The sequence below is a fragment of the Salmo salar genome, chromosome ssa01 (assembly GCF_905237065.1).
Source record: "Salmo salar chromosome ssa01, Ssal_v3.1, whole genome shotgun sequence".
Classification (NCBI taxonomy): Eukaryota; Metazoa; Chordata; class Actinopteri; order Salmoniformes; family Salmonidae; genus Salmo; species Salmo salar.
In genome coordinates this window covers 24,881,616-24,907,439 of record NC_059442.1, presented here as the reverse complement: position 1 = coordinate 24,907,439, position 25,824 = coordinate 24,881,616, and the positions used below count along the sequence as shown (strand labels likewise).

Below are 25,824 nucleotides of genomic sequence, written 5' to 3'. Positions count from 1 at the left end.
CTAGTAAAATGTCCCTGTCTTCGGTCAGTTAGGATCACCACTATTTTAAGAATATGAAATGTCAGAATAAGAGTAGAGAGAATGATTTATTTCAGCTTTCATTTCTGTCATCACATTCCCAGTGGGTCAGAAGTTTACATGCACTCAATTAGTATTTGGTAGCATTGCCTTTAAATAGTTAAACTTAGGTCAAACGTTTTGGGTAGCGTTTCACAAGCTTCCCACAATAAGTTGGATGAATTTTGGCCCATTCCTCCTGACAGAGCTGGTGTAACTGAGTCAGGTTTGTAGGCCTTGCTTGAACACGCTTTTTCAGTTCTGCCCACAAGTTGTCTATAGGATTGAGGTCAGGGCTTTGTGATGGCCACTCCAATACCTTGACTTTGTTGTCCTAAAGCCATTTTGCCACAACTTTGGAAGGATGCTTGGGGTCAATGTCCATTTTGAAGACCCATTTGCAACGAAGCTTTAACTTCCTGAGGTCTTGAGATGTTGCTTCAATATATCCACAGAATTTTCCTACCTCATGATGCCATCTATTTTGTGAAGTGCACCAGTCCCTCCTGCAGCCAAGCACCCGCACAACATGATGCTACCACCCCCGTGCTTCACTGTTGGGATGGTGTTCTTCGGCTTGCAAGCCTCCCCCTTTTTCCTCCAAACATAACGAAGGTCATTATGGCCAAACAGTTCTATTTTTGTTTCATCAGACCAGAGGACATTTCTCCAAAAAGTACAATCTTTGTCCCCATGTGCAGTTGCAAACCGTAGTCTGGCTTTTTATGGTGGTTCTGGAGCAGTGGCTTCTTCCTTGCTGAGCGGCCTTTCAGGTTATGTCAATACAGGACTCGTTTTACTGTGGATATTGATACTTTTGTACCCGTTACCTCCAGCATCTTCACAAGGTCCTTTGCTGATGTTCTGAGATTGATTTGCACTTTTCGCACCAAAGTACGTTCATCTCTAGGAGACAGAACGCGTCTCCTTCCTGAGCGGTATGACGGCTACGTGGTCCCATGGCGTTTATACTTGTGTACTTGGCTCTTGCACAGATGAACGTGGTACCTTCAGGCATTTGGAAATTGCTCCCAAGGATGAACCAGACTTGTGGTCTACAATTTTTTTCTGAGGTCTTGGCTGATATCTTTGATTTTCCCATGATGTTAAGCAAAGAGGCACTGAGTTTGATGGTAGGCATTGAAATACATCCACAGGTACACCTCCAATTGACTCAACTGATGTCAATTAGCCTATCAGAAGCTTACATTTACATTTTAGTCATTTAGCAGACGCTCTTAGCTTCTAAAGCCATGACATCATTTTCTGGAATTTTCCAAACTGTTTAAAAGGCACAGTCAACTTAGTGTATGTAAACTTCTGACCCACTGGAATTGAGATATAATTCATTGTAAGTTAAATTATCTGTCTGTAAACAATTATTGGAAAAATTACTTGTGTCATGCACAAAGTAGATGTCCTAACCGATTTGCCAAAACTACATTTTGTTGAAAGTGGTTGAAAAACAAGTTTTAAATGACTCCAACCTAAGTGTATGTAAACTTCCGACTTCAACTGTAAACCAGAACCATTATTTTCAACCATTTGGTGTTTATGGCATTACGCCATCATTGGGAATCATGTGGGAGGAGCCTTACTGTGAGAGGATAAGGATGTTTATTTTTTCTCTTTTGGCATGAGGCTTGGTGAGCATATGCTGCACAACAGCTTCATATCTCCCATCTAAACATCCAAATGGGTGCACAGAGCAGGTGATCGTCCTGATAACGTCTGGAGCAGAATTGACACATACAGCCATATTGTAATTTGTCTGTTTCTTTACTGATCCCAATCTGCTGTATTGTCCTAGGCCAATCTGCGTTTGGTGTTGGTTAGTCAGTCATTTTTTATTTGTCCTCAAAACAGATTTAGACAGATAAACTCTCCAACACAGCCATAAAACAGATGTCCTGCCAGGAAGCCTTTGAATCTTTGTCAAAAGAACATTCCACTAAAAAGGTCAATATGTCATCTCAATGTCTGCTCGAAGGTTTGAGTGTTAGGTTGAGTTGTTTTTGTGAAGACTGCCTGGAAAAATAAAACAATTACATTTGCAGCTTACCTGTTGAACTCATATATGTCCTCTATATTCCCAAACAGGGAAGAAACCTGGTCTGGATGAATGGGAAGGTTGTCCATGTCTATGATGTGAGCCAGGTAATCCTAGAGAAACAATAACACTGGTTATAATGCACCTACAATCTGCCTAATGAAGAACCATCCTGGAGTGAGTGTTCTGTAAACTACAATTTCTGATTATTTGCAGTAGAGGGAGCTTGTGTATGGATAAAGTTGAACATGCTCAAGCGGTTGCCTCCTTGGTGGATTCCGCTTCAATGTTGTTTCAATTTATTACACATCCTGTTCGCAGGCTAAAAAGACCACATAGGATGAAGTCTATCTGCTGTCTATTACAACAAAACAGTATGACTCATGATCAGTGTGTTCAAATCTAAGTGGTTGAAATGGTCATTAAGGATTTATTACTTGTTACTGTGAGGTCAGTAGCTCTGTAAAAAACAGTCAAACCAGCACAGTGTTCTCCCATGACCCCTCTCTCATCAGGCTGCAAGACTACTCTGGCCTAGACAATATCAACTAAAAACAGAGGCACAGTTGCTCCTCTCACCTAATTACACTCATGTTTGTATACAAACATGCACACACACACACACCCAGTCAGTGCAGAGTAAAGTAGTCTTCACACACAAGAACGTTTCGCATTCGTCTATAGCCTTCCAGACACTTGTAGAATCTATGCCAAGGTGCCACCAGAACAGCCTCAATGCACATCGCCCTATTAAGACACTATGTTGGCATTTCCTTTATTTTGGTAGTTAGCTGTATGTACAGCGTACTATTAGACTGTCAGCACAAGGTTAGGTCTAGGCTTGTGGTTATGGATGGGTAACCCATAAAGGGTAATGCCCTCTAGGGGATGGGAGGGGAAGAGGCATTTAAAGGGTTACAATACTTCTGGGCAGTTAAGTGACAGAGATGGCCTAGTGAGAAATGTTTGGGAAGAAGGCTATGGAACCTAGTAAATAGATATTGACCCTCAGAATTTCAGGACATCTGTCGAGGCAGAATTGGAGGTGTGAGTCCACCTGTCACACAGCTGTCTTAGAGCTGAGATTAAAAGGTTTCTGCTTTCATGATATGGATGAGCATGTTCCTGGATAGTGTCTGCTCTACACAAACTAACAGCTGTCAACTTCATAAGTGACAGTAACAGGACAAAACCAAAAAGGTGCATCAAATACATCACTGAAGTGACAAGTTTAACAACGCTGCTACTGTAACTTCGCACAAGATGCCACTGCAGAGCAAGTCATTGGAATGCTGCATTTAGATTGGAGAGGTTGAACTTTTTGGGGGTTGAGAGAACTGTAGATTTTGTTCAAATTGTTATTGAAAAAATAAAATAAATAAAAAAATGGGCCAGCTTTTTCCCACTGCAACAGTACGTGGAAAAAAAGTTGCTACTCTATGTTTCTTCAGTTGGCATTGTGATGATTGTGTTTTTGTTGGCCGTTGCCTTCTAGGGGCTGGAGGGCTCCGTATCCTAGTTTGGGTCGCAGTGCAGCAGGCAGCTAGGCAGCTAGGCAGCTAGGCAGCTAGGCAGCTAGGCAGGGCTCACGGAGAAGTTGGAAGTCCAGTGGAAGTGTGAGAGTGTCTGGGGAGCAGGACTGTGTCATTACTCTGGCGGATGCTGTAGCGAGGGCTCGGTAAGGGCAGATCTCCCTTCAACACCTAGGGAAGGCGCCAGCAGCCCAGTCAGACAGAGACTCAGTGAGGAGTGCCAGTAACACACTACCTCTGATCTGTCTGCATCATGCGTTAAAGACATTATAACCTGCACTTAACAGGACTTACGCCACCATGCTCCTGTCAGTACTCATCCAAAGAGGATAATTATTCCAACCTGAAGGGTGCAATAGGTGAGGCTGATCAATCTGCACAGTTGGTAGTTGTTTTCAGACTACAAAGACAGCAGCCATAAGAGACCAGTTGACTTGATTGCAGAGCGGATAATCAGCTCGGTTCCATTTGCCACAACCAGAAGATGAAATCAGTAGCAGCTGTTCAAATCTCTGACCAAGATCATCAGGGGAGAAGTTTCTGCCTTGAGATGCTGTGTCCTGGCCCTGATTCTGCTTTAGAACTAAATACGTTAAAAGATCACAAGATCCCAGTCTCAGCTCTGTATGCTTTCACAGTAATGTAAACATATAGAAAGCATTAACCTACATACAGAAGCTTAACCACATATCAGCTACTCTACAATTCTAATCCGCTGGTCTTACAGGCTATAATGGTTACATACTATGGCATTTTCCATCTGATTATGAGAATGTCATTTAGAGAAGAAAAGCAACTGCTATTGTGAGTTACGAAATACACAGGGAACATTTGTCTGAACCACATCTTTCAAAAAAACAGGAAATCACACTAGATCCTGGTAAAACAATCAACCCTAGAATATGTTATAGGTACCAGAGACATGTGGCTTCAAAGGCAAGCAGTCACTTAGAAAATTGAGAACCTTATTTGCTCTCTAAACCCATGAAGCCCATTCCTTTGTCTCATTACTGGCCAACTCCAATAAATCACCTCCATATAAGGAGGTACAGACATTAAGTCATAACTACATACCATTCCAAAAGAACCACTGAAATTACCTATTAAATGACACCAATCATATGGCCTATAGTGAGAAGATTGCATTGATTAAGATCACGTCCTAATAACCAGAACTGACTGGATGTAACCCTCAAGGCGACTCACCTCCACGATGCTGCGAAGGTCCCTGACATACATGCGCTCTGTCTCAATTATCTCCATGACTACACGGTCCACGTAGCTGAGCTTAGGGTTGGGAGCCATGGCTTCAGTGGCAAAGGGTGCGGTGTGGGTCTGAGGTGCATTAGTCCTCCTGTTGGTGGTGGCGTTGTTGTTGCACTGGGACCTGGTCTGACTGTGGTCCAGCCACTGGTCTCTGGTCCCCCCCTGACTGAGGCCCTGCATCTTGGTCTGGGGCTGCTCCCTGGCTCCCTCTGCAGGGCTGAGCTCCAGGTCAACGTCCGTTCCACTGGGGGGAGGTGGTGTGGAGGGGAGGGCTGAGGTACTGCCGTAGAGGATGTGGCTGTCCCGGGAGGAGACTGAGGACAGAGTGGATACCAGGCTCACTGGATGCTCAGCCTCTCCCGCTGAGGGGTCAGCACAAAGCCGACTGTAGCTGGCTTGTCGCTCATAGCCACCACTGATGGAGAGGGCAGAGTACAACTGAGGAGATTCTGATAGAGAGGAGAGAGAGAGAGAATTTAGTCTCAGGGCACATGGGCAGAAACAGATTGTTAAAACTGGCACATTCCACTACATTTTAGATCCATTTAATCAAATACTGTAGTCAGATGATATGACAGTATGAACCCAGTGTTCAGCGTCCCAGCCTGAGGAAGAGTGCTCTACTGCAAAAGGGGCTCTCTCAAATCCTATGGACATGCCCCAATTACAGCGCTCCACATTCTCTGGAAAACCCAGCCATTTCCTCCAACCTCCCTTACTGGTACTGGCGAAGTCTTGGAAAAACAGAAGGAAAACTGAGGGGGAGACAGGTTGGGAGAAGAGAGGGGAGTCAGAACCAGAGTCCTGTTTATACATCTAATTTATTGAGCTACTTTTCAAATCAAGAGAAATTGATTCCATATTCAGTTTCACATCCTTCCTGCCCAGACAGGGAATGTTCCAAATATATGAAGTCAGAAAGTATTCTGAAGGTCAAAAGGTCAAACCCATTTTGCATTATTAAAAAAATACATATTCTTGCCAATAAACTGCACCTTCGAGAACAAATCCCTTAATTGGCCACAGCAGTGACTAAGCCAGGTCAGGGATATTGCCAAGTGAGGACAGAGAGTTTGAGAGATGGCAGTGGTACAGACATTTCATGGAGCACTCTTCAAAATAGTTTCCAACTACAGCAGTGTTGACACATTCTTAATGAAATCAATAAGGCAGTCATAAAATGTGCGTCGTTAGCAGACACCCCACAACTAATAACATGGACCTGTCACTAGGCAGCTTGGCCAGTTGACTGGACTTGGAAAGCGGGACAGAAATGTCATCTGTCAGCAATGACTTCAGAAGAACGGAGGCCCTTTCTATATAGTAAAGAATCACAAAAGTGATTAGCTATAATGATTGTAAAACAAAAATGATTAGAAATTGTAGATGAAAGATCTTTGAGGTCACTGGTCAGTCATTTGTAGAGTCAACAGATACAGGAAACAAAAACAAGTGTCTCTCCCTCTACAGACCGGATGATGTCAGTGATCTCAGTCTGGGCTACAATCCACTGTAGAGCTCATCTGCAACAACAGACTCACACATGTCAAGTCAGAGGAAGCAAGGGATGAGCCTGCAAGCAAAGGTTGACCTTGACCACTTCTTAGAAGCTGTTTAAAGTAGTTCCAAAACCATGTAATAGTACTACTTACAGGGAGTAATAGTACAGTAGGCCGTTGGTCTCTGCTGTAGTATCTGCGCAGACAGAAGCTCCTCCTTTTCCCATTTAATTTTGGCTGTGAAAATTACTACCTCGCCTGCTCTGAGCGCCAACCGCCAAGGCCTCCCCCTCCCTTCCTAGAACCGCTGTGCTGACGTCAATGCCCAGCCATTGGGAGGTGATACTGGGGGAGTAAGGACAGTTCAAACATACACCCTGATCTCCCGGTCTCCTAACAAACCCTAATGAAGTCTCAAAGGCACTCAGTTCTACAAGTGGAGAGCAAATTATATAACCTGTCCTAGGCTAATAAAATCGTAATATAGTTTTTACAGAATTCTGAAATACATGGTGTGACTCACTCAACATTAGGATCACCACCATCAGGACAAGTCATGGCAGTGAGATTGGTCATAATCCAAATGCTGTAAGGGATGGGTAAGGCAGGAAACATAACTCATGAAGGCCTAAGGCACTAGCACCCAGACATGATATGGGACAAAAACAGCAATCGTAAACCAACACTACTGCAACTTCCCCACCCCTTTCTTTACTCAGATTACCCACTGAAGAGAAAGTACTCTTCTTTGCCTGATACCACACTCCATTGGTTTGAGATCCTCTATGATTTCATCAGCCACACATGGAGTGGCTTTGTTAGATTACTTGCAAATTGTTAGATTACTTGTTAGAGATATTACTGCATGGTCAGAACTAGAAGCACAAGCATTTCGCTACACTCGCATTAACATCTGCTAACCATGTGTATGTGACCAATAAAATTTGATTTGATGTAGCAGGCAATGCTAAGGAATGCAAATTAAATGCCCTGGGCCAGGTTTCCCGAAAGCTTCTTAAGGCTAAGTTCATCGTTAGAACCTTCGTGGGAGCGATTCTTTGGGGAAAACCATCTTTATTAACGTTGCACTTGAAAATGGTTGTAATCTAATGCCTGCCTCAGACCAAGTGCATCGTTAGATGCTTTTCTCCCCTCCCGTGTCACTTTATACACAGAAGCTTTCCGCTAAACATTGATAAACCATGTAATTCTGTCTCTGCGACCACCGATAACATCAGAACAAAGAGGACTACAAAGTTGTCAATGTCTTAGCAATTGAAACAAAACAAGCAACAAAAATATGCTTAAAATTAAAACCGAGAGGATTCCATTAAAATAAACAGTACGCTATAGGCCCATTTCAAGCCGTGAAATACATTTCCTGTTGAATCAATTGAGTTCTATTTGGCTATTTGTAGGCTACTGTCTAATTTGTCTCAACATATCCATGTGTAACCTAACGTGCCCAATTGGTGATTGTGAATTTTTATTGGTTAAGCAGCCGTAGGTGGTAATATCTCTATAGGAGATAAACAGTTGTTAGTATTGTGAAATTATTAACTGTTGTTAAGGAAAGATTTGAATGGCGAAAGCTGATCCGAGAGCAGCGCTCCCGTTTTCGATCCTTTTAGTATCAACATCCTTCAACAACGCACTTAGCGACAATTCGCTCTTCGTGGTGTTTTGGGAAATGCATGTTACATCTTCGGCTGTTGCAGGAAAGATGCATCGTTAAAACACCGGTAAGCCTAAATTCCATCACTATCGGGAAACTACTGTAGGCCTAGGTAAACATGTGGCACTGGCAATAAGGTTAGCACTAAGTTAGCTAGCCTACTGTGATGCAGGGCAGAGTTTCTATTGGGCCTCTGTGAACAAGGAAGTCAGACGCAGGATAAGCAGAGAGGAAAGTACACCGAATTATAAGTTCCATCTCCGGTATGTCAGTCATTTACCATGACGGACAAAATAACAAAACAGAAAAGATCTAGACCTACTCTATATCCACAATATTATTCAATCCAAGTGACACAGCAATGCAATCAAAACTCAAACCCTCCAGCTTTAGCTCAGTCACAAACTAAAAGGTTTGGTAAAATTGTTTTAGTCCCATGTCAAGCTCTTTTTGCGGCAGCCATTTCAATACAATCATTAACCCAGCCAAACAGAAGTATTATCCAAGTCAAGGTTACAAAGACCATAGTATTTGGAGTACATTTCAGCCTACACTGCAACTTCAATAACTTAGCGTTACAAAGTATGTTTTCTGTTTCAAATAGTTACAGTATGACAATGGAATAGGTTAAAAAGTCACATTGTAAAGTAAGGTACATGCTCAGGGATTACATCAGATCAACTGCTAATGTCTGAACACAGTACTATGGGCTGTTTTATTAATCACCTTGTTGTTTAGGAAGAATAGTTGGGATTCCTGCTGTATTCATTCTGAACCCTTAACTGTAATTCTTTGAATTCCTAGTTGCTGCTGCCTGTTAAACTTCACAGACAATGTAAATTCCACAAGCATGACTACTTCTGTTAGTTCACAGCCCTCCGGTCCTCTGGGAAGCTCACCTTAGATTATACTGTTGAACAATGTTCTTCAATGTGAATGGGGCCTGCATGTTTTGGACCACTGAACAGACAGTGTCAGACAGAACTCCAGGTCTATGGGCCTTCCCTTGAGCCAAGTCAGGTCTAGTTGGAAGAACAGAGCAGGTAATTAACGGAGAGTACATCAGCCCCTGGCATTGAGCAATAGTATAGTATTTCCACAGCCTGAGATGAAGGAAGCCGAGACATTCTAAAGGGTCGCTGAGTAATCAGAGTTTAGAACAGATGTAATCTACAGACGTTTACAATTCAGCCATCATTTCTTTTGAAGTTGACAACATAAAACTGATATTACCATGTCTGCCTATGATGACATGATTGAGGTGAACTACATACAGTACAGTTGACGTAAAGGATGTTCCACGATCATAAAACATCTCGTCTTCTCCACAACGACCATGATGTCCATCTCAGACAGCCTACTGGAATTAGTGACATGTCAAATCAAAGTTTACTGGTCGCGTACAGAGATGTTATCGCAAGTGCAGCAAAATGCTTGTTTCTAGCGCCAGAGCAGTAATACCTAGCAATATACACTGCTCAAAAAAATAAAGGGAACACTTAAACAACACAATGTGACTCCAAGTCAATCACACTTCTGTGAAATCAAACTGTCCACTTAGGAAGCAACACTGATTGACAATAAATGTCACATGCTGTTGTGCAAATGGAATAGACAACAGGTGGAAATTATAGGCAATTACCAAGACACCCCCAATAAAGGAGTGGTTCTGCAGGTGGTGACCACAGACCACTTCTCAGTTCCTATGCTTCCTGCCTGATGTTTTGGTCACTTTTGAATGCTGGCGGTGCTTTCACTCTAGTGGTAGCATGAGACGCAGTCTACAACCCACACAAGTGGCTCAGGTAGTGCAGCTCATCCAGGATGGCACATCAATGCGAGCTGTGGCAAGAAGGTTTGCTGTGTCTGTCAGCGTAGTGTCCAGAGCATGGAGGCGCTACCAGGAGACAGGCCAGTACATCAGGAGACGTGGAGGAGGCCGTAGGAGGGCAACAACCCAGCAGCAGGACCGCTACCTCCGCCTTTGTGCAAGGAGGAGCAGGAGAAGCACTGCCAGAGCCCTGCAAAATGACCGCCAGCAGGCCACAAATGTGCATGTGTCTGCTCAAACGGTCAGAAACAGACTCCATGAGGGTGGTATGACAGCCCGACGTCCACAGGTGGGGGTTGTGCTTACAGCCCAACACCGTGCAGGACGTTTGGCATTTGCCAGAGAACACCAAGATTGGCAAATTCGCCACTGGCGCCCTGTGCTCTTCACAGATGAAAGCAGGTTCACACTGAGCACGTGACAGTCTGGAGACGCCGTGGAGAACGTTCTGCTGCCTGCAACATCCTCCAGCATGACCGGTTTGGCGGTGGGTCAGTCATGGTGTGGGGTGGCATTTCTTTGGGGGGGCCGCACAGCCCTCCATGTGCTCGCCAGAGGTAGCCTAACTGCCATTAGGTACCGAGATGAGATCCTCAGACCCCTTGTGAGACCATATGCTGGTGCGGTTGGCCCTGGGTTCCTCCTAATGCAAGACAATGCTAGACCTCATGTGGCTGGAGTGTGTCAGCAGTTCCTGCAAGAGGAAGGCATTGATGCTATGGACTGGCCCGCCCGTTCCCCAGACCTGAATCCAATTGAGCACATCTGGGACATCATGTCTCGCTCCATCCACCAACGCCACGTTGCACCACAGACTGTCCAGGAGTTGGCGGATGCTTTAGTCCAGGTCTGGGAGGAGATCCCTCAGGAGACCATCCGCCACATCATCAGGAGCATGCCCAGGCGTTGTAGGGAGGTCATACAGGCACGTGGAGGCCACACACACTACTGAGCCTCATTTTGACTTGTTTTAAGGACATTACATCAAAGTTGGATCAGCCTGTAGTGTGGTTTTCCACTTTAATTTTGAGTGTGACTCCAAATCCAGACCTCCATGGGTTGATAAATTGGATTTCCATTGATTATTTTTGTGTGATTTTGTTGTCAGCACATTCAACTATGTAAAGAAAAAAGTATTTAATACGATTATTTCATTCATTCAGATCTAGGATGTGTTATTTTAGTGTTCCCTTTATTTTTTTGAGCAGTGTATATTTTGATTTCTTTAAGACTCTTCAAAGTAGCCACCCTTTGTCTTCATGAACGCTTTCCACACTGTTGGCATTCTCTTAACCAGCGTCACCTGGAATGCTTCACGTACTCTGCGTCACAAAGACAAATTTGGACTCATCAGACCAAAAAGGACAGATTTCCACCAGTCTAATGTCCACTGCTAGTGTTTCTTGGCCCAAGCAAGTCTCTTATTATTGGTGTCCTTTAGTACTGGTTTCTTTGCAGAAATTCGAAGGCCTGATTCATGCGGTCTACTCTGAACAGTTGATGTTGAGATGTGTCTGTTACTAGAACTCTGACGCATTTATTTGGGCTGCAATCTCTGAGGCTGGTAACTCTAATGAACTAATCCTCTGCAGCAGAGGTAACTCTGGGTCTTCCTTTCCTGTGGCAGTCCTCATGAGAGCCAGTTTCATCATAGCGTTTGATGTTTTTGCAAGTGCACTTCAAGAAAACTTAAATTCTTGAAATTTTCCAGATTAAGACATGAAGGTCAGTCAAAGTAAAGGACCGTCGTTTCTCTTCGCTTATTTGAGCTGTTCTCAACATAATATGGACTTGGCCTTTTACCAAATAGGGCCATCTTCTGTATACCAATCATACCTTGTCACAACACAACTGATTGGCTCAAAACGCATTGAGTGTGCGGAATTCCTGATCGAAATTCCACACACCTGTAAATTGAAACACTTTCCAGGTGACTACCTTGTGAAGCTGGTTGAGAGAATGCCAAGAGTGTGCAAATCTGTCATCAAGGCTAAGGATGGCTACTTTGAAGATTCTCAAATATAAAATGTATTTTTGACTGGTTTAACACTTTGTTACTACATGATTCCATATGTGCCATTTCATAGTTGATGTCTTCACTTTTATTCTACAAAATGTAGAAAATAGTACAAATAAAGAAAAACCCTTGAATGAGTAGGTGACAATTTTTGAATGGTACCACCCACACACAAATGTGTATAGACAGTATATGCCTAGAAAAAGGCAGGTACATCAGTAGTTATATAGGATGAGCCATGACTAGAATACAGTATATATATATATACACACACACACGTGGGTAAAACAGTATGTAAACATTAAAGTGACCAGTGTTCAATGGCCCTGTACATAGGGCAGCAGTCTAAGATGTAGAGTAGAGTACCGGGTGGTAACCAGCTAGTAACAGTGATTAAAGTTCAGGCAGGGTACTGGGCGGAGGCCAGCTAGTCATGACTGTTAAACAGCTTCCATCTCCAGGCCACTCTTAGACTCTCGGTCCCAGCTTTGATGAACAGGCCGTGGCTCGGGTGGCTGAGGTCCTTGATCATCTTGGCCTTCCTGTAACACCGGGTGCCATAGATGTCCTTAGAAGGCAGGCAACGAGCCCCCGGTGATGTGTTAGGTTGACTGTACCAACCTCGAGAGCCCTGTGGTTGCAGACGTCGCAAATGACATACCAGGCGGTGATACAGCCCGACAGGATGCTCTCAATGGACACATGTAGAAGTTCGTGAGGGTCTTAGGGCCCAGCCAAACCTTTTCAGCCTCCTGAGGTTGAAGAGGTGCTCTTGAGCCTTCACCACAATCTGTGTGAAGGGACCATTTCAGGTAGTCAGTGATTTGCATGTCGAGGAACTTGAAGCTTTTGACCCGCCCACTGCAGCCCCGATGAAGTGGATGTGTGCTCTCTGCTGTAGTCTATGATCAGCTCCTGTGTTTTGTTGACATTGAGGGAGAAGTTTTTCTGGCACCACTCCACCAGGGCTCTCACCTCCTCCCTGTAGGCAGTCTTGCCATTGTTGGTAATCAGGCCTATCACTTGTATATTCAGCAACTTGATGATTGAGATGGAGACGTGCATGGCCACACAGTCATGGGTGAACAGGGAGTACAGGAGGGGGCTGAGCAGTCACCCGTGGGGCCACCATGTTGGGGATCAGCATGGTGGAACTGCTGCCTACCTTCACCACTTGGGGTTGGCCCGTCAGGAAGTCCAGGACCCAGTTGCACAGGGAGGGGTTCAGTCCCAGGTCCCTGAGCTTAGTGATGAGCTCGGAGGGCACTACGGTGTTGAAGGCTGAGTTGTAGTCAATGAACAGCATTCTTACATAGGTATTTCTCTTGTCCAGGTGGGATAGAGCGGTGTGCAGTGCAATGGCGATTGAATCATCTATGAATCTGTTGAGGCGGTATGTGAATTGTAGTAGTCTACGGTGTTGGGTAAGGTGGAGGTGATATGGTCCTTAACTAGCCTCTCAAAGCACATCATGATGACAGAAGTTAGTGCTATGGGGCAATAGCCAAGGTAACTGAACTAAATTACTTTATTGGGTACAGGAACAATGGTGGACAACTTGAAGTGAGGCCAGACATATGGAGACATTGAATATATCCGTAAACACTCCACCCAGCTGGTCTGCACATGCTCCTAGGACGTGGCTTGGTATGCCGTCTGGGCAGGCAGCCTTGCGAGAGTTAACTGGCTTAAATGACTTACTCATGTTGGCCACGGAGAACCAGGGTGCACACAGTCCTCGTGAGTGGCGGGGGCCCGCGTCAGCAGCTCAATGTAATTTTCCTCTAAATAGTCGAAGGTGTTTAGCTCATCCGGGAGCGAGGAGTCGGTGTTCACGACATGACTGGCTTTCCCTTAGTAATCAGTGATTGTCTGGGAGTCCTTGACACATACCTCTCATATCCTTGTCCCTGTACTGTCATTTTTCCACCATTGCCTTAGAGGTCATAGCTGGTCTGTTTGTACACATCCATGTTCCCAGTCACCTTGCCATGGTTAAATGTGGTGGTTCCCGCTTTGTTTTGCAAAAAAGCTCCCATCTGTCCACTGCTTTTGGTTTGGATAAGTTCTAAAATCATCCCCATCTTGCACATACTGATAAACCCAGTCACCAAGTCAGTGTATACATCAATACTATTCTCAGGCGACCTGGAACATTTCCCAGTCCATGTGATCAAAACAATATTGTGAAGACATCCCTCAACTGGACCTTTTCCTGACAATATGACATTTGTGTGGTCAACGAGTGGCAAATCAAAGACAAATAATCTCTAATTTCCCCACCATCCCCCAACTTTGTCTCGTGTGCTCTACAATAGGATTACATCTCTTCATCAGGAAGCTATATCCTTTTTCCAACATCAACTTTTCTTCATAAGACAGAATATGACAAGCAAGCCACAATTGTGTAACTTGTCAGTTGCAAAACATTGAGAGATGTTGCGAGATTGACATGTTCAGGTGGGGGTATGCAAACCAACCTGCCCTGGCTTCCATGTTCATATGTAAATTTGACACTGGACAAAGGGTTGTTGTTTTTGTCCTAGGCTATATTTATGGCCCAGTCAGTCAAAGCAGTTGCTATGGAGAGACTCAGTGCTTAACAGTTCTGTCTAATGCAACACATCCTGCTTTCAATAGGAGGAACTGACTACATGAGCTAAGGACTTCAAACCAAAGTTGAAAATAATAGTAAAACATAACATCAAAGGATCTAAACCCATCCATAGAGATGTTGAAACATGAAAACCCAGCAACAAATCAAATTTGTTGAAATGTTGGTAATACTACCATACATGAAAACTACACCTTGGAATAAATACTCCAATAAGAAAACATTTTCTTAAATCTCGCGAATACTTGTAATAAAAGAGTGCAGTGATGAACATGGTCTTCGCCACCCAGGTGCTCACTATGACAAAGGTGAGAAATTCCAGATGTTCTCTTACTTAGGTCTGAGAAATCCTTCCCTTGGGATGTACTGTACGTATAAACCTCCTCACCTAAAATCTACAAACCCGCAGTAGAGTTTAAGAAACTCAGATTTTTTTAGATGCATGCCAGCAAAGCCACTACACATGAATTGCACTATAACAATGAAAAACGGTGCCCACAAACTATTAGGGCCCAAATAAAGCTGTCCCAACAGCAGAGCTTTCTTTTCAGCACCATAGAATGACTCCTTACCACTGCTACACCTGGCTATCAGCGGAGCCTTGTCTGGTAGCGAAACAGTTCATTCAGCCCCCCCCCCCAGAGTTTCCAGTTGTCTGGACCACAGCAGAAGTCATGCTGGATTGACAGCATGGCCAGTGTATTCAACCTTTTTTGGACCATGGTGTTGCATGTGAATGGTTATCCTTAAGCTTGGAAAAGAGACCCTTAAACCCAGACGACACACCCACTCCACTAAATAGCAGGCTTGTGATTGCTTTGCAATGCTTGCAGTTCGCCTCGGATTACATCAAAACCACTCATTGTTAAAATTTTGATTTCAGACTTGTGTAATGTTTATGTCCAATGAGCACCGATACGTTCTATCTATAATTTCTCTTCATAGGACAAGGATTGAAAAGGATTTTCCAGTATATTGTCAACGTGATGACTGCTTGTATAGCTTGCTAGCGAAGATTGAAAGTATGATGTTGACTTGATCAGTCCAATCAAAACTACTGTAGATAACATGATTTGGTGTCATTTTATCTGTGGCCAATGACCTTTAGCCTTCTTGGATGGGCACTTCTAATGTAACTATGCAGCACCCAAGAGGCTAGATTTTGAGCTCTACCCATAGACTTGGCGGGGATGTAGTGTCCCCAATGAGTGACAGAACACTGAGCCAATCACGGCGCAACGCTCCGTATTTTCTGCTGGCTTGCCCCACCATAGAAAGCATTGAGCTAGGCTGAAACACCTGCATTTTGGATCCACCTTACTCAAGGCAAAAAAAAAACATGTATGCAGCTTTATTAACTCAACGATATATATACACATTTGTTAGCAAACTGATCGGACACATTAAAAATGCAAAACAGGCACCTATGACTCCTCCTGCTGCAGCTTATACCCTGACATTTCCTTATGAACAAAAGGTGGACTGTATCAAGGGTACTTGGTAGTCTCATCATAATCCTCATCTGTTTGACATGAAACCCTCTCCATTAAAAAGTGACTGGTCTTCATCCTTTATATGATCCTTGAATGTTTCTAACCAAATCAGAAACTAGCAGAGAAACAAGACTACCTGTCTAACATCCAGCTTGCAAATCCCTCTCCCTCCTATTGTTGCATGGACACTTATGAAAACAAAGGATCATGAATACATCCTCTTTAGAGGCTGAAAGCCAATGAAAGACGACAACCACAGTTCTCCTGAACCCTGGACTTGTTTCCTGTTGCAGGTCTGATATTGGCATGTGTTCACCAGGATGAAAATTAACCATGTATCAAGTCCTTCACTGTGTGAGCAGTGTCCTTCCTCCTAAGCAGGCACCAGCATAGTATAGCCCCACCCATCCTGTTAGTACTGCTGGACATAGCTGTTCTATTCACACAGACTCATGCAACAAATGAAGCTGAGTGATTACTTAAGACATGATCAACTACAGAGCACTCGGCTGGACACAGAATTAATCTTGGATCTCATTCACACTGTTGTGTCAAACAAAAAGGTATTTAGCCTTTTATCGTAAAATTCATAATAGGTATAATCAAAAGATCATTTTGAAAGCAACCTGTAGGAATACTTGAAAATGTACAGTCACGCTATTTACTTTCCTGATTAACTGCTACCAGGGCATTCCTGGTTTCTGTATGTCTCGACTGTGCATTCACAAACCTCAATATTCCTTCTAGCAATAAAGGTGACTTTTTCTAGACACATTTAAAAAAAAACACAAGCTGGAAGATCCCCCGCTCTAATTGGATGATTAGTACTTTTTGTATACATCCTTCACTTGCGTCAAACTCCTGTGGATGTGAAGGCGCCGCTTAATAAGTTAACTTATCCTTTGAGCCAAAGGCTTGGCGTCATGCCGTTGGGGAAAGCCAGGACTTGCACTTTGCTCTACATCTCAAATGAGCGCTTCCTCTTCCCAACATCCCCTCCATTCTTTCCCCTTAAGATAAAATATAAAGGAACAGAGGGTGTAGTCTGGAGTTTATCCCCTTGGGAAAGACTGCTCCTCAGGAGGCAGAGGCTGACGCTAACAATTAGTCAGAGACTACATTATCATGCACCTTACAACCAAACACTGCCCCTAGTCACAAGGTCAGGAAAACCAGCTTCTCAGCCATGAATCGTCGCTAGCAACAAAAATACTGATTATGGTATTACAAGAATCTCGCTTCTAGCCTGTGTTTTATTTACACTTTTCTTTGACAGTTTTGAACATTGAAGGCATTTAGCTTAGAGGCCAGTAAATAAACCTGAATGGCAGCAGTGAATGAGGCTGAGCACACAACCTGAATTCCACAAGATATGTCAAGATTTAGCTAGGTGTCCTGTGCTTACAAGGGAAACTTTGTGGTTGACTTTTTTCCTAAATAGACACAGCTTAGTTGCCATAATGACAATGTGATTGTTGAATATACTGTATAGACGTGTTCTTAATAATTTGTAAGTTCAGCTGTGCACTTGCTTAATGTGCATTCTGCCATTTCCGTTACCTTGTTTCTGGAAAGGAAATCATAATCCCCCCCCCCCATTAAGTTTTAGAGACCTGATCAACAATTGTGTTAATGAAAAAAACCTTGTAATTTACAGTGATTAAAAACTCAAATTTGGGGGCAAGGGAAACATTTATCTGCACATAACCTATTGTACCATCATTCCAATACTAATGAGGGGAAGAAAGTGGTTGAACAAGCGAAAAAGAGTTCAACTTTTTTAAGATGCTTATCTTTTCAAAAGACCCTGATTTAATCTTGTAAGTTTCTACAAAGCAACATTTGAGTGCTGAAGGACCCAGCAGTGCCAATTGACCTCAGTCCACAGGCATGTGATGATCCACTTAAGTCTCCATGCAACACACCCCCCAAAGAGCCTCTTCAAAGGTCCATTTCCTCTGGACAACACGCCATCTGACAGCAGTCCAAGCGCATTGTAAACTTTACCACCAGGCTGTGTGTCCACAGATAGGCCAAGGGCCCCGTTAGCACTTCCCTGCAGAGTGAGTCCCACTGAGGAGGGAGGGCAACACTGGGGGACAGCTGGGCAGTGAGGTGGTGTTGAGTCTGGGGACTTCCGGAGTCCATCCAGGATGGCGTATATTAACTGAGGGTCACTGACAAAGGAATTTAAATTTTTTTATTTTTTTTATTTTTTAAAACAAGCAGCATCGTATCCAAGGAAACTAATGTGGGGGTTTCTAAATGGAAGGAGATTATCAAGAGCTACTTTTAGACAGGTAGGACAATAAGTGGATCCTCCCCAGATCTGGGAATCAGACTCAACAGAAAGTCTGACTAATGTGTGTGTGTAATCCACTGGAAGAGTTCTGGGAGGAATGTCATTGTAAGAGACAGTAAAATCATTCCTACTAACCAGGTTTCCATTCAACCATTTAACACATGAAAAAAAATAAACAAATTAAAAAAGTCAACCAGGCTGATGGAAACAGGAAATTCCGGTACAATTTAATAAAATGTTAACACAATTTGTTCGACATGGTGGAATCTGTGGGTTGGTAAAATTAATTATGCGAGAAATGGCGGTGGAAATGCATATATATAATAATCATCATATCGAAGTAAACTTTGAGTCACACAGCGATATGTTGTCTGGTCCTCCCATTACGACTGGTGAACGCATGCAGTTTATTAGGCTACAGATTCATTCATTTAATGTGAACGTCACAGGGTGCTGAAGGTGATGAGTGTCATTCTTTCCAATAAATATTGAGGGTCTTATTCTAGTGACACGATTGATGCTTGGCTGCCGTTTGACAAAAGAAAAATTCTCGCCCTTATCCATAATAATCTCATCATCATTAGCCTACCCACACTATCTGCGAGCTGTTGGCTAGAGCACACATGCCAAGACTAAAGTGAGCACATTTACCATATAAATGAAAATGTGATGGAAACTGTTGCAACTCTTTACTTATTTGGCACATGGAAATTAAAAAAACAAACATTTTTTTAAATGTACACTGTCATCACGCACCACCTTTTATCCGCAATAAGTCAGTTTGACGGAAACATCTCTGATGGGAAAAAGAGCATATTGTTTTAGGCAGATTTTTTTACCTAGCTATAGAAATGTATCAATGTGACTGTGGGGAGTGGGAGGCAGGGTACTGAGCAATGCAGTATAAGGCTGAATGTTGTGCTGTATAAAGGCATTGGCAACAAGAGCTTTGAGCTGATACCTTTCACAAGTTGAAAAACATGAAAGTAGGTTCTGAAAATGTTGAAGACAAGTCAAGTGACTACCCTACAGTTTCCTACATTGTTGCTCAACCTGGTCCCAAAACAAGTTCTTCAGCCAACAATAGAAGTTCACACATACCGTAAAACTTCAATTATAATGCCTAAACGCAGAGGCTCAAATAGCAGCTGTTCCCTTTTAATATAAAACACCCATTTCAAATAAACATTGAGTCAAAATTGTTTGAGGTTTAATGTTTGATTTGTTACATGAAATAATCCAGTATAGCCCCGAAAAAATATTTAAAAAAAAAAGTAAGAAATTGCTAGTGATTGGCTGCCAACAGCTGAGAACTGCTAGCAAACATAAAAACAGGCAACAACTTCAGGAGTACAGACCTTTAGTGGTGAAAATAAGAACTGCCAAAAATGAGCAAGGAAAATAATTCTGTCAAGAATTAAAAAAAAAAAAAAAAAAAAAAAAAATATATATATATAAATAAATTAGAAAAAAAAAAAATATACTATTTTTTTTTTAATAGAGGCATACTAAAAGACAAAATAAATATGACAGTGCAGAAAATTAAAAGTATTAAAATGCTAGAAGTGAATGCTTGAATTAAACAATTAACTACGCAAATGAGCAAAAGTTGTGTGCTTTAAGAAAGACGCCTGGCTCAAATAGAAGGCAGTCTATAAAAAGTGCCTGTTGTGTTCAGTGATTTAAGCAAAGAAACGCTATTAATGTTTTACGGTACATACTGATCGGCAGTGCAGTCAATGGATCTAATGACAAGAGCATTAAAACCCTTACTATGCAGTCTCCACATGCACCTAGAGTGCATGTGACTGGATCTGGTGCAGCCAACCAGCCTATGACTGATAGAGGAGCAGAATGAGGGGTGAAAGAGTAAAGGTCTGGAGGTTCACTTAACAAGCAGCACTTAGAGGACCAGTCATTCCTGCTTGGCAGGGGCGAACTCAGACCAGAAATCACCTGTGGCATTTCTAACACACCATCACATTTAACACAGAAATGCCAGATTGCCCCTACTGCCTGGCCAGATCACCATAGTCTGGAGCCCCATGCCAACACTCAGCTGGAACAGCTGCTGCTGGACTGGGTGGATCCCTCAAATTAGTACAACCCCTTTACAGCGCCATACATTCTGCAAGCACAGCTACTTTCCAATTTCAGCACTCCGACTAAGTAGGTCAGGGGTAGCTCTGATCTTTGGCACCCTGGTCCCGAGGTTTGTTGGTACTGGCTTCAGCCACGTTTCAGCAACAGTTTCACACAGCTGTACATTAGCTTTCCTACAGCACGGACATTGACTAAGTTATTATTATTTTATTTTTTTAGAAGTCAAGGAGTTTGCATGAATGGACTCCTAGATGCAACATTTATCAAAAAAACAGAACATAAAACCAGAGTAAGGATTTACTTCCTCTATTATTCAACCAACAGTCATTTTGATTAAATGACTCTAGGGGGTACTAATCTATCACAGCCTGCTTATTTTAGAATACTTTTTGTACATGTCTTTATAAAAATAAAAATTTCAGCTGATACATCAAATGAAATAAAGCCCTCTTGGAGCAGTGCCAGACTATTTGACTTCATGACAGCCATAGGTAGACAAGACCTGTCCCATGTTAGCCGTGTCTGATGTTATTGTAACGCTGTTGGCAGTAAAACAAATCCCCTGGCTTTTCTTTCAGCTGAGTGGTCACTTCATAAACCTTTGGGTCTTTTAACCCCATTGATGCATTTGAGCTGGAAAGTCACGACAGCGTCATAGTTTTGTTTACTTTCACACAGAGTGGGATCTTCCTTTCACACATTCCTCTTGGTACTTCACTTCGACCAATTACCTCAGAAAGACAACATTCCCAGCTGCCCGTTAATTTGTCTCCTGTGGCTGGATAAATGTTGACAACGTGTTTCTTTAACTCCTCTGGGTTCACGCGTTAGTTCAAATAAGCCACAAAATGTTAGTTTAACTTCAATTTGAGGGTGAAAACAGTTGGGAGATTTGTTTGAGGCTTCAATTGCTAAAGGCACCTGAATACAGCCTGAGCTATACAGTCAGAGGAAATGAGACAACTCATGAGGACGGCACACGTCCCCCCCTCCAAGCCACTGGCCTCTTTTGGCCGTGGTGGTGGCTAAAGGACGGGTGGAGAGGGAAAAGGGAGCCATTGACACATTGGCATTCTTCAGCCAGAGTGGAAGCTCAGCGCCAAATGTGTTCAGTGGAGAAGAGAGGTTGGGGGGGGGAGGGGGGACAATGTGGACACAGGCACAAAGGAGCACTGTGTAGAGTTCTTATTAAATATTATTTGCGAAGAAATGCATACTTAACAAAAACACAACACTTTCAAAGATTTTACCGAGGAAGTCAGTCAATTGAAATAAATTCATTAGGCTTCAAATCTATGGAATTCACATGACTGGGGCAGGGGCACAGCCATGGGTGGGCATAGGCCCACCCACTGGGGAGCCAGGCCCAACCAATCAGAGTTCCTCCACACAAAAGCGCTTTATTACTAACAGAAACTCATCAGCAAACCCCCTCTTTAGACGATCCCGCAGGTGAAAAAGCCGAATGTCGAGGTCCTGGGCTGTTGTGGTTACATGTGGTCTGAGGTTGTGAGGCCGGTTGGACATGCTGCTAAATTCTCTGAAACGATGTTGGAGGCAGCTTACGGTAGAGAAATTAACAATTCTCTGTTGAACATTCCTGCAGTCAGCATGCCAATTACACTCCTTCAAAACCTCCGACATCTGTGGCAGTGTTATGACAAAACTGCACATTTTAGTGGCCTTTTATTGTCCCCAGCACAAGGTGCACCTGTGTAATGATCATGCTGTTTAATCAACTTCTTGATACGCCACACCTGTCAGGTGGATGATTACCTTGGCAAAGGAGAAATGCTCCCTAACAGGGATGTAAACAAATTTGTGCACGACATTTGAGAGAAACAAGCTTTTTGTGCATATAGAACATTTCTGGGATATTTTATTTCAGCTCATGAAACCAACACTTTACATGTGGCTTTTCTATTTTGTTCAGTATAACTTAAGGAAGCACCCCCCCACCATGCAGGTCAGTTACACTGGCCAGGTAAAGCATAGGAACGGTTTTAGAGTCAGACACATCCTGATCTTTGTTTGGGTTTGCACATTAAAAGGGTCTGAGCAATGCAGAAGGGGCAGTCTAGCTCCAGAATCAAAGTTTTTCTGCCAGGCCAGCTCTGTGACTGTGGGCAAGGAATTCATGAGTTTGAGCTCTGCTTTTCCAGATGTTTTTTATTCTGCAGTTGCCAGCCCTTTTCCACTTACCAATGCAGGACTCTGGCTGAAGGCAAATAACCTGTACATTAGAATAACCCATCACTGTTACATTAGTTTGCCGATGTGACTGTAGGACACCAAACAAACATTACTGCAAAAATCAAGTCAGAGGTTAGTAATGGACTTTCAGCTGTAGACTACCAAGTGATCATCGTTTACCAGTGCATCGGAGAATTCAGATCACACAGCATATAGCCTACTGTCCGACTAACTACATAAAGTCAATAAGATGTTAAAAGGGCTGGTCTTACCTTCCCCCATTGGGCCCTTATGGAGAGCACTGTGGGACTCCTCTGGCATGGCACTCAGGCCTCAGGACCTGCCAAGACAACATAAAAATAGGGTCAGTCTCAAGTCAACTCATTGTAGTACAATCAACAATACATAAGCCTTCACATAATAATGCAAATCTGCTGAAGACAGCAAGAGGACAAAACACACGTTCCGCTGCGGTATGGCCAACGTTGTGATGCCCTGTTGTCAGTCAACTCAATCTAGATTCTGTACAGTACTGAGCTGCAGTACCTGCATCTCCCAGCAGATGAACATCTAGCTTCATCACAGCTTTAAACCTCTCCTTCTCCCATTGCTCAGCTTCCCCAGTGAACACATTTACCTTGTATTATTAAAATGTGCATGTCACACCATCTTCTGTGCCTACATTCTAGACGATGCTAAAGGAACTCATACATTCCCCACTCCTCTAAGCTTATGCATGAGTGATGGAAACTAGCTGGATTCTTATCAGCATTTGAGAAATTCCTCCCATTCCACTGATGACTGCATGGTTAGTCTGCGTTAGCTCGCACCAGCCACTCTCCGACATATGGAGCGCCATAGGCCTGTGTAGATATGTTGTAATCTCAGGACTGAGTTTATACCAGATCAGTGACTGGAAGTCTGCGGCAGTGACATGACAGAGCTACAGGGTCCTAGCTGGGATGAGACAATGGAATTCTGCAGCCACCTGAAGAGTGTGTGAAAGTAATGGTGAAATCCTGTCAAACTGAGGCCTTACAGTAACCAAACTACCACAATCCACACAAATGCCATAGCTAGCTACCCTCTTCTATAATAGTTTCCAATTCAAATCAACAAGGGCTTAATTGAATCAAAAGCTGAGGCATCATTTTTCATAGGCTTCACATGTTGACAGGTCGGGGAGTTCAAACAGTGGCCTGCAGTTAGGTTGGCCCTCATGCCAGAGTACTTTGGTCTTAATGATGTGTGTCACCTCAAGGCCCAGCCTCCCTGCCAGTTTCCCCACATCACTGCTTCTCTCCCTCAAAATTAAATTAATAGTGATGACTGGGCCTGAGAACTCATCTCCTGTGATTTTTAGCGAGCCTCCATCTTTCAGTTGCATTCTTCACACAGCTAGATCAGAGAGGAAGGAATTCTTCAGGGATTAGTGTCGGGCATTGTTCCCGAGTGCAATCTGTGGCCATTGCTACGAGCTGACAGGCTGGCTGGCTGAGGCCAAGCCAAGCCCACTGCCACACAAGGTTTGTCAATTAAGTTGCACAGGAACGCTGGGTGAAAACAAGAGCCCTGCTCAACACATTATGATCATTGGTTTAACAGCAAGCAGTGCTCCTGCAGCTGTGGAGTTGGTTGTGTATTAACACCATGGGGCCTGGGAACCATGCATCAGAGGCATTTTTATTGGTTCTAAAGCATGAAACACAGAATCTCACTGACGATAGATACTCATCATAGTGAGAGGCTGTTCTTTCTCTGGCTAGAACAAAAAAAGCGTTACCTGCCAAGTGCCGACCAGGTAGCGACGAACCTGCCATTTCTACTTGTAGAATCGAAATACTCAGTGGCCAATAACAACTTTGAGCCAATCAGAGAACAAACCCCCACGTGGGGGAGCCATCAGGAGTGACAGAATTTGTTTTATATATTCTGCCATTTTCTACATCCACGGTTAAATGTCATGAGCCAGTTACACTTTATATGCAACGTAGACTTTGGGATGGTAGCTAGCTTAGTGCACAAAACGAAATACTTCAAGCTAGCTAACCACTGTAGTCAGTATTGACAGTCAATTAGATCACAACAGATTCGTTGCCATGAAACAGCAGCCTGTGTTAGCTGTGGAATTAACTAGTTAAGGACGCTAGGCTGTTGTGCTAGCTAGTGAACATGCTAATGTTAGCTAGCTAAACAATTGGTTATAAACTGGCATTGGGGGATTATAGAGAATGAATTAAATGTTTGTCATCTTACTAGGTAGTTATCTAGGCATGGCCATCTGGCTAGTATCAACAAGGACTTTCTACAAAATAGCAACATTGGCGCAGCTAGCTAACATTGGAATCTAGACCATAAATTAAGCAACACACAGACATGCATTGCCAAACAACGCTACTGCCACCTTATGGTTTGGAATATTTTAACAAGGCTGACGAGATTAAGTTCTTTGCTGTGTGAACAGAAAAGTGTGACTGCCAACAACGTTCAGAGGTGCTAAGTACTATCGGCAGGCAAACATGTCAATCCTACTGGGGTGTCTGAACTATAAAAACATGAGTCGAAGAAATATAAATCAATTTACATGCTGTGTTACAGCCAGCTATCAAATTAGGTAACAGGTGCTACATCTAGAAATCATTGCATTGCAGTGAATGAAAGGCTGTAATTAGTCAAAAAAGGTTGCTAAAGCTTCAAGCCTCTTCAAAAAATACCCTTTGACCAAGTACAGCCAATTGATTTTGAAGTGGAGGACTTCACCAAGATTGTTCATGTCTAACACAAGACTTTGAACTCCTCCCCCAGTGCACTGAGCAAGTCCACTTCAGACAGGTCTGGAACTATGACCTCAGAGCTATACCAGCAGAACGAGCACACTAAATCTCCAGTGGTGGAAAAAGTACCCTATTGTCATACTTGAGTTAAAGTATAGATACCTTAATAGAAAGTTACTCAAGTAAAAGTCAACCAGTAAAATACTACTTGAGTGAAAGTATTTGGCTTTAAATATACTTAAGTAAATGTATAAATCACTTAATTCCTTATATTAAGCAAAGCAGATGGCACCATTTTCTTGTTTTTAAAATTTAGAGAGCCAGGTTCACACTCCAACACTTAGATAATTTCCAAAATATGCATTTGTGTTTAGTGAGTCAACCAGGTCAGAGGCAGTAGGGATAGCCACGTGTTCTC

At 43.1% G+C, this 25,824-nt stretch overlaps 1 protein-coding gene across 4 annotated transcripts in view; it reads right to left on the bottom strand.

Annotated features, from left to right (window-relative positions):
* Positions 1–25,824, bottom strand: part of LOC106582172 (pleckstrin homology domain-containing family G member 3) — a 69,904-nt gene that overhangs the window by 35,658 nt on the left and 8,422 nt on the right. For all 4 annotated transcript variants that reach the window (XM_014165254.2, XM_014165021.2, XM_014165089.2 and 1 more), the window contains exons 2-4: positions 22,905–22,972; positions 4,846–5,354; positions 2,120–2,220 (exon numbers count right to left, since the gene is read on the bottom strand). In XM_014165254.2, the coding sequence (XP_014020729.2) occupies positions 2,120–2,220; positions 4,846–5,354; positions 22,905–22,953 (659 nt within the window). In that variant the 5' untranslated portion in view covers positions 22,954–22,972. The remainder of the gene's footprint in view (positions 1–2,119; positions 2,221–4,845; positions 5,355–22,904; positions 22,973–25,824) is intronic.